Source organism: Frieseomelitta varia, unplaced genomic scaffold (genome assembly GCF_011392965.1).
Source record: "Frieseomelitta varia isolate USP_RPSP 00005682 unplaced genomic scaffold, Fvar_1.2 scaffold_987, whole genome shotgun sequence".
Classification (NCBI taxonomy): Eukaryota; Metazoa; Arthropoda; class Insecta; order Hymenoptera; family Apidae; genus Frieseomelitta; species Frieseomelitta varia.
In genome coordinates this window covers 75,119-84,973 of record NW_025110797.1, presented here as the reverse complement: position 1 = coordinate 84,973, position 9,855 = coordinate 75,119, and the positions used below count along the sequence as shown (strand labels likewise).

The 9,855-nt window shown below is 37.4% G+C and overlaps 1 protein-coding gene across 4 annotated transcripts in view; it reads left to right on the top strand.

Moving 5' to 3' along the window:
• The first annotated feature begins 248 nt into the window (after positions 1-248).
• Positions 249-9,855, top strand: part of LOC122538367 (protein tincar) — a 29,754-nt gene continuing 20,147 nt past the window's right edge. For all 4 annotated transcript variants that reach the window (XM_043672374.1, XM_043672372.1, XM_043672373.1 and 1 more), the window contains exons 1-5: positions 249-374; positions 4,562-4,667; positions 5,857-6,133; positions 7,885-8,109; positions 8,206-8,337. In XM_043672374.1, coding sequence (XP_043528309.1) covers positions 5,863-6,133; positions 7,885-8,109; positions 8,206-8,337 — 628 coding nt within the window. In that variant the 5' untranslated portion in view covers positions 249-374; positions 4,562-4,667; positions 5,857-5,862. The remainder of the gene's footprint in view (positions 375-4,561; positions 4,668-5,856; positions 6,134-7,884; positions 8,110-8,205; positions 8,338-9,855) is intronic.

Here is a 9,855-nt window from a genome sequence, read left to right as displayed (position 1 = left end):
TATAATTCTTTCGTCAGTTTCAATCAATTCATAAATTTTATATTTCACTCGTTAAAGTTCAAAAAAAAATGAATAAAGCGTGAGACTTGTTCGTAATATTTAACGAAGGGAAATAAATGTAATCGATCCAACCAGTCGATTTGTTCGAACGATGGTAGCTCGACGATGGCTAATTAATTCTCGCGAGCTCGCGGCTGTTCGAAATTCGTTCGATCGAAACGTTGAAAGAACCTTGTGGTTTCCATTTCAGGTACACGCTTAGGGTTTGAAGCGCAACTTGTCGGTTAACGCGACGAGTTAACTGAACGAGCAGCACGACGGAGAGGACGACGGTGACGGCGACAGCGACGACGGCGGTTATTCTCCTCCGTTCGGTGAGTAGATCGATCGTTTTCATCATTTTCATTTAAATTGTATACTTCAACAATATCAGCTTTCGTATATACATATATTCAATGATATAATGCATTATTACATTAATATAATTGTATAATTATATTAATGTAATACATATATAGAAAAATATTTATATAAAAAAAAATATATATAAGAATATTTATATAAAGTAGATATATATACATATAAGAGCGATAAATACGAATGTCATGCACAATACAATATATATGACTAATATAAGTATAATATATAATATTGTATATTATAGAATATATAATATAATACTATATCATACATAATAGTAGTACAGTATATATGTATATAATATATGTACAATAATATAATAGTATTATATATATATATAAATTAATATAATATAATAATAAAAAAATAAAAGAATATATATATAAATAATAGTATTATATATATATTAGTCATATATATTGTATTGTGTACAACATTTGTGTTTGATCATTTTTATATTGACGGAATTCTTTAAACTAGGGACATATTTTACGGATAACATTCTCTACATTTTTGGTTATCTTTATCTTTAGAATATTGCGAATTATGAATAGAGTGTGGATATTTATGCAAATTTAGGAAAGATGGAGTGTAGACAAAAATTCAAGACACTAAAAGATTCCAAAAATGATGTCTTTTTATTGTGCACGAATTGCATAATGCATGTGCCTTGCATATTTATATTTTGAGAGCATATGCACGAACGTATTGCATATTTTGTAACGCATGAAACATATTTGTCTCGTGTGCCATCGCAGATGAGTATTCGCAAATGTCGTTATAATATTCATAGAAAATAATGTCAAACATGAAAAAAATTATGGCGTGCTGTTTATTGCAATAGCTCGATATAGAATAAAGTACAGTATAAAACAGTGTCATAAAATGCCTGTGTCATATCCTTTTTCCTATTTGCATATATGCATATTTTACTGGCATATATTATATGTTTCTTACACGAGCATCCGCACTCTAACAACGAACGATTGACTTTTGTAATTTCTATGAGATATGTAACACCTATATATTTGTAACCTATTAAATATTTTGCAATTTCAGTGTCTTAGAACACGTGAAATAAATACTTTGTACAATAATGTAAGAAAGTCTTGCCACAGTAAGTGGCCAAACACAAGTAACATACGATCGTCAAGAAAAAGAAAAAAAAAAAAGAATGCATTCGCGTTCTGTCGACAATGCCCCCAAATGGCACTAAAGAGTTACAGCCGTGAAAATATTTGACAAACAGCCAGAGTTGGTTTTATTCGTCCTTCTCGGCAGTTACTTTCTCTCCCGGAGGAAACTCCATCTACGAGCTACATGGTTTTTCATTCTAGCTGCACCCGTGAGTGAACGCTCGTTCGATTTCCCCATTGCACCCGCGACCATTCGTCTTGTCGAACTTCGCTGACGGACCATCGGTCCACGTTACCTTCGTCTCGAGTACCTTCTCTTTCTCAAAGGAGACTCTCTCCTAATTAGAGAGAGCTCCAGTCGGTCGCGCGATTTGTCAAAGTTGAAAGTATGCCGAACAAGAATGCTGAAAAATGCTCCGAATCAACGAAATTTCGTTGCTCTCCGCTTGAACGGAGTGAACGACGCTACATGATAAAAACAAAGAAAATCGAACGTGTTATCGATGGATCGAAATCTTGAAACTCCAACTTACTCTTTCATTCCTCGCGACAATTTTATTCTCAAATATTCCTTTCGAATATCCCAAGAAAATCGTGAAAAGAAAATGATCGAAAATTTTCTATTAACTCGAGTGATAATCGGACAACTGTAAAATGATGAAAATAAAAAAGAATATTGTCGCAAAAATGAAGTGAAAACTCAACAGCTTTGAATATTCCTCGCAAGTAGATGAACAAAGTACATTTTAACTAAAAATTGTAAAAAGAGAATTATCGTTCTTGTAAAGATATCTATTCAGACAATTGCAAATATAAAAAAGAAAAAAATGAATCTTATCGTAACAATAAATCCACTATCGGTACACTGAAACAACTCTAACCACCACCTTATTCTTCTGTTCCTCTCTCGACAACTAGGTCAACCATCGGTGAGATTACACCACGATTGTGCTACCGCGATAATACGTCCTCTTTCTCTTTTTGTTTCTTCCTTCAATCTCGCGTCATTCCTCAAACGAAAAGATTCGTTTCTTTCTGTTACCGATATCCGAGCCCCTTGTGCAAAGCACAGAAAGACAGAGAGTTAGAGAGAGAGAGAGAGAGAGAGACTCGGTTGCCGAGTCTCCGCGGTATCGCTTGCATCTTTTGAATCGCGCGGGCAAAGCTAGAGAGATCAGGAACAATATCCTTGCTGCGAGCTGAAGAAAAAAAAGAAAGAAAGGGAAAAAAGGAGGAAGAATTTCCCTGCAAAGTAATCGTGTCGGCGGGGAAAAACGGCTCCTTCTTGTCAAAGAGACAAGAAGAACCGACTTTGAGAAGCCGAGGGTGCCAGAAAAAAGCTGATAGGGAGGAGAATGTTTGAAGGAGAAGAAGAGAGAGAGAGAGAGAGAGAGAGAGAGGGAAATGTGGTCGTAAGAGCACTAGAATTATCACGCCACGCTAGTCCTCCTCTGTTTCCACCCCTTCATGTACCGGCTCGCTACCCGCGATTGTCGGCAAGCATTAAGCCGCTCGATCATTTTTCTTGTTCACTTGCGGCCTGTGTGTGGATTCGTCATTGTCGCCGCGATTCACGATCGAGGAAGCATCGAGGAGCCGATAGACGGCGTAATTTTCTTCGCAACATTTCGACACAATGCTCGAACGCCCTCCGCGCGGCGGTTTCACCCCTTTCTCATCTGTCCCTCGTCTGTACCATACCGTTGCTCGAAACGAATACCCCGTTTACGCGTACAATGCGCGTTCAACTCGTCTTTCCGGGCTTTCACGCTGTCTCGCGAACCGTCCCTCTATCGCGTCGAATGTTTTTCCGGTGCTCGATCTCTCGATTATTCCGAATACTTTCGGATTTTTCCCGACAAGGGATCAGGCAAATGCGCGCGCGTAAATTGCGAAAAAAATTGTCGACAATTCGAATCGATCGATAATTTCGAAAGGGAAACATCGTGAGTACGTTTTTTTTTTTTTTTTTGTTTTTGTTTTCGGAAATTCGTGAAAATTCAAACATTACGAAATTGTTCTCGCAATTAGGCGTTCGTCCACTATTTTGGGATTCTTTTAAAGTCAAAGTAGAAGCCTCACGTTCTAATATGAGTTCGTTTATTTACGAACTTACAACAGTAAGTCTAAATTATCGACTATTTTCCATTGTCACGCCCTTCACTGTATATTAATAATTAATTGATTATGTCAGAGCGATAGTAAATTTCATCTTTCGATACTATTGAATGTTTTTTTTTTTTTTTTTGAATTTTTGATCAAGCCTGAAACAAGGGCAAACGTTTCACTTTTATTTTTACCTGTTTCGCTGGTGAAGTTTGAACGCTAAACTTCGAATACATCCTGTATAACACCCTGTAATATATTTGTAAGCCACTATATATATGCAGAAATGAATCAACAGGCTCTGTGTATGTACGTTGTACATTGGCGAGCATGTAGCAACTTTTATGCGTTGTACATATTCTCGTAGAGTACACGTGTACATAGATACAACGTTAAGTAGATAAGTCCGGTCAGTTTCACAGTTCGATCACTGCAGCGTCCGCGCAGTTGTCTCTTTCTACTTGGCTCGCTGTACGTTCCATAATACTAGCTCGCGTTCAAAAGAAACTCACTTAACAATAGAACTACCAAACTGGTCAAAGTAACTACTATAGAACTCTGCTAGCTTACACAAACTAGCGAGAGAACAAATAGTTTACATAATGGGAGTCTACTGATTTCCCCTTTTCGTTTATACGATACAAGTTCAGGTTCAAACAACATTCAATCAAGAGTCGACTGAATGAGATACCCATTAAAATTTGACTCAGATAAATGCTCCATCGTGATTCGTAATTTTTCATAGAGAATTAAATTTACAGAAACACAAAAGCTGTTGCTTTTTATTGTATATTAACTTTTTATTTTTCTACTCTTGACAATCGATAGTTCTGTTGTTAATTTTGTTGTTATTCTAGCGACCAGAGATTTAATAATCCGTTTCTCTTTTTGCGTTTCAGGCGGCGCTGTCACCCCCAAAAATGTCAGAGCTTCGTATCGATTGTTTCAAACAAACTCCTTCGAAACATTAAGACGCCTACACAAAGAAACAAAGCAGAATACTCGGTAATTGTTTTCAGCCGAAACTTCAATCTTATATGTTTCATTTGACGCCTTTCGATTTTAGAAAACGTGACAATTCCTTCAGAGTTCTTTTAAATAGCTACGTAATTCTATTAATTACTTGTGTGGAATATTCTATGATATCGCGTCCGACGTGCACGCGTTCCAATTCGATGAATATCGAAATCAATGTAGTTAGACAGTCAGTCACAGAAGGAGTCTATAAACACTTATTAAAATGTATTCTGCTCCAATGAATATCATTTTCTATCTTTCAAGAAAAGTTGTCGTTTCACATATGTAGAAAAAGGAGAGAGAGAGATTGAAAATTTCACCGATAAAAAAAAGAGATAAATTACAAAAAGACCAGAAATCATATTTTAGCGCAACAGTCTCTTCTTTAATTAAATAATTAAATTAAAACTGGAAATAAATCGATTCTTCAGAGACGTCAGCGCCAGTAATACTAAATTTTATAATTATATTATTAGATTGTGTCTATTTTGATCACACATTAATGACCATTGTATAATTTAATGACGTACATATGTAACTTTCGTTACAAGTATGTAAACTTTTTCATTCAGTTACACATTTCGATTTTTATATTTATCGTACAAAAACAAACGATTGTTTTTACTATGTATTTGTAAATATTGTTTTCACTCTTAAACGATTCGATTATAAATCGTTTAACATTTATTCGTATCACTTGCTCGTGCGCTGAGCAACTGAATAATTTTACTGTGCACGATATTTTTGAAACCGTGCCATTCAGAGGCAAACGAATGAAAAACAATTTGCAATAAATTTCACACTTGTTACACGCGGCTTGTTGCAATATTTCTCAAAATGTACGATCGAACGAGTTTATTGCCCAAACCTAACATAAACGAAATCAACGACGTGACAATTTATTACCCGCCAAATTGTTATTAAACCTGTCTAATTATTATTATTGTTCGTACAGCTCAAACCCATGAAAATTATCGACATGAATTATAGTGTAAGTGAGAAAGAGAGGGAAAGAAAGAGATCGATAGGAAACAATACACTGTAGGCGCCGCGATAAATTTCATTTTCGAAACTGAAGAATGATAAGACCGAACGCGCGTTGAATCTTTCTTTCTTTTTTTTTTTTTTTTTTCACGGGCACAATGTTCGATGAACGAGCGAAATATTTCCCTTTCAGGACAAAATGTCAATGACGGGAAGCTTGATGGGTTACGAGAACAATAACGAGGTAAATCAAGCAAAGTGTAAGAAGCCATTGAAACCGCTTCCGATAGTGTCCAGCATAAATTCAAGCGGTATCACGACCACCAACAAAACGAAAAAGCCACGAAGGTCTGCTAGACGAAACTCTTGTATACGGGGTCACGTGAATAGTTTGTGGTCCGTCTGGTACGGCGTTTTGGCGGTCGCTTTTCAAGCTTACATCGGCCTGAGATACGCGAAAAGGTTCGCCGGTAAGTGAATTTGTCGTTCTTTCATTCTCTCGTTAAATTAAAAGAGGAAACTTGGGACGAAATTCGTGGAGATTTCAACGGGGAAGAAATCGTTGTGCGCGCGCGTTTAAATGAGCACAGTGGCTGGCGAAAATGTCTAAACGCTTGTGGAAAATTTTATGACTACGAATAATTAATTTTCTTTTCCCTTGGCAGATTTTTCTTTCGGTGAACACGCGTGCGTGCAAATTGATATTTTCACAGGGGGATCGTGAACGATAAACGTTTGCAGAAAATTTTTTCAGGAATACGAGTAATTAATTTTCTTCTCTCTTGGCGAATCTTTAATTAACATTTTGCACAAGAGAATTGTGCGATAAACGTTTGTAGAAATTTTTTAGGAATACGACTGATTAATTTTCGTTTTTTTTTTTTTTTTTGTGGATACGTATATGTGTTTGTGAATTAATTTCCTCGTGCAATGAAGAGTTGTGAAATTCTTTTGTATGAATACGTGTGTCGTTCTTTTTTTTCATCCTCGTCGATTAATCGTTCGAATATACGCGTGAATTAATTTCTCGCCGATTGATGAATTAATAAATCGCCGACAAAGTTAACAAATAATAATTCTTTGATTTAATTTTTCTAAAATTAAAAGAAAATTCCTTTTGTTCGTTTTGAATTCTCAAGTTTTTATGAACATTGATAAATTGTCGGTTTTGTTTGAAACTTTAATAATGTAATCACCGCGGTCGTGTCTCGTTACAAAATGAAATTTCAAGGTTTCACGTAACGCGCGTAATATATTCACAAAAGTTTCTCATCGTAAACGTTTAAATACAACGGAACTTTATGTCACGCGCTATTTGGATAATCAAATAATTTTGTTTTCGGATAGAAGAAAAGATCTTTTTCCAAAGTAAAGTAAATCTTTCGAATATTAAACGTTCCAATCAAAATTGAACTCTGCATTTTAAAGTTAGACGCACACGCGCGTAAAAGGTTCGGACTTCAGAATGATTCTAGTTTTAGAAAATTCCGAAATGAAAACTGGACTAACAAGTTAAATTATATTAACCGCATACTGTTCATGGGAATTATTTGCCTATCCAAAATACCAACGCACCACTTGAATTTCAACGGAATGTAATTCAATGTATTATTGTTTCATTACTTTATGTTATCGTTCTAAAATTTGGCCTGCACTCTACCGAATTGAATGAAATTTAATATTGCAATAAAGATGTTTCACATTTTCTTCAGGACATATATGGCGGACAAAAATTTAAACTCGTCCATTTCAGAACTTAGAATTACAATTCTATTGAACTAAACATCAATTATCAGTTTTAACTTAATTATCACGATCGATTACACAGGTATCGTAGCCTAAAAAAGAATAATTAAAATCCTCTGTTCTTCTAATTGTTCATTAATTCAAGAATTCAGATTCAAATAATTCTACTGTATTTCATTCGAAATCCCAATATCCTCTGAACCTTTTCGAACTGAAATATTATACGACCCGTTGGGCCTGAAATTAACTTTAAAGAGTATAAAATTCAAGTAAATCTTCTCCTTGGTTATTCGCTACTGAAACGCCCTGTACATTCTGATAACCTGTGGTCCTGTTACACTTTCACCAGCCACTGTCTACGCGTCTCGTTACAACAATACAACAAAATATGACAGAGCATGAGAGTAAAAATAACCATATGAACGAAGCAACATGTAACAAAGCGAAATATAATACTGAAAATGAAACGTTACAGCGTATTTATCGTTACCTTGGCCGGCGGACGCTCCACCACCAAAGGTGGAGTTGTACGCGTGTCTGGTGCTAGCCGGGGCTGGGGTCGTTCTGCTGCCGGTTCTTCTTGGCGCGGCCTTCCTGAAGCTCGGTAACCTGGCGAACGATGGGATAAAACTCGGCCGTCATTTGAGCGCCTGTTCGCGCGACCCGCCCTCCTCCTTGCTCACCAACAATCCTGATCACAGTCAGTATATACGCGTTAGCAAACTACGACGAACGACAGAAGAACAAGTCAAAGGGAGTTTGTTACCTACGCGATTCTCGTGCTGTCGATCCGCAGGTCTGGCGAATAATTTATGGCGACACGGAGGTCCAACCGCTGCTTTCGTACACCTTTGCACGGCAATGTGCTTCTTGCTGCCCTCGCTGCTCATGGAGGCTAGACTGATACACGCTGGATTCTTGCCAAAAGGTAACGACCAACACCTATCTGCCCGTGCCTCGTTGCTCTACAATCACAGAGACTTGTGTTATAAATGGTTACAGTTTTTTGTTGACGTGATTACTTTTTCTTCTCCTCTTTCTATACATCTCTCTTCGTTTTTCTTTGTTTCAAGCACGATTTTAGAACACGCGTCTTTCTCCAAATTTTTGCTTTTTTTTTCTTCTAAATTTATTTATTACGAAATCTTCAAACTTTAACTTCCTAATGCAAAAAAAGGGGGGGGGGAAGAAGTAATAGAAGCTACGAATAAACCTTCGATCACGGAGAGAATTAAGGATATAAAATAGAAAATAGAATCTTCTCGATCGTATCGAGAATTGAGACTGTAAAATAGGAAATAGGAAAATAGGGAATTGGAAGCTATCTTACGCTCGAATACACATTTGTAAGATATATACGTATCTCGTCTACAATTCCTTGCTTTTGCAATCTCTATTCCCCTATTCCTCGATACGAACGAAACGTTTAAAACGTACAAAATTTTGATTTCTAAACTACCCAATTTGCTCGTAGAATATACAGACAACTTTTTTTAACTTTATCATCTTCTCTCCCCTCTAAAAACCTGTCCCTCGATCTTCGAAAACGAGCGGAGCTTAATTCCTAAACAAACTACCTAAATCTGCCGTCTACCCGTAAAACGTCGACATATTTTGTCTGCAGCTTGCCAACTTTCCAATCTTCTCGTCCAAAAACTCACCCCCTCGCCGCTCCATCTTCGTTTCACTCTTCTTATCCCGTCCGTAAAATTTTTCCGACATTCAACAACCCGTCCTTCGTCGCTTCCATCGGCCACGGAAAAAAATTTCGATCGATCGATCGAAACGGGGGCCGTGGTTTTCGGATTCAGATCCGCTATCGTTACAGGGTGAAACGATTCGCGCATGGAGAAAGGGGCGTTTGGGAATGTAACGGGGCAACTTCGTCCTGACTACGTTCTGGTTCGTGTATTGATCGGCCAGGTGTGTGCAGCTAGCTACAGGATTTCTCGTTCCTCGAATCCTTCCACCTTGAGCCACTTAACCAAGAAAACGCGCGCGAAAGGGAAACGAAAAAGAAAGTCTAATGCCAATTTTCGTTCGCCGCGGATCCAACTCTTTTTTTCCTCCCCCCGTCTTCGGACAAAAAAGAACGACGATCACATTCGAATTCCTTCCTCGCTGAATTTTTTCCTCCCCAACGTGCGCGCGATCTATTCACGCGATCCGCGATCAAAAACACGAAAGTGCACGGCCGGGCTCGTTAATTATTAACGCGGTGTTATTAGATCGCCGATACGTATGCAAATCCGTGTTTGTACGAGTGTAATTGGAGAAACAAACGGGATCTACTCGGGGATTTGTTTCGTGCTTCGTTAGACTCGCGCGTACGTAATGTTTGTTCCTTCAACATACGTTGGTCGTGTTTAATTGAAATTACCTCCAGAATTGTCAATTTTTGGAATTATTTGTAATCGCAATAGTGAATTTTATGTTTTCGTAGCAG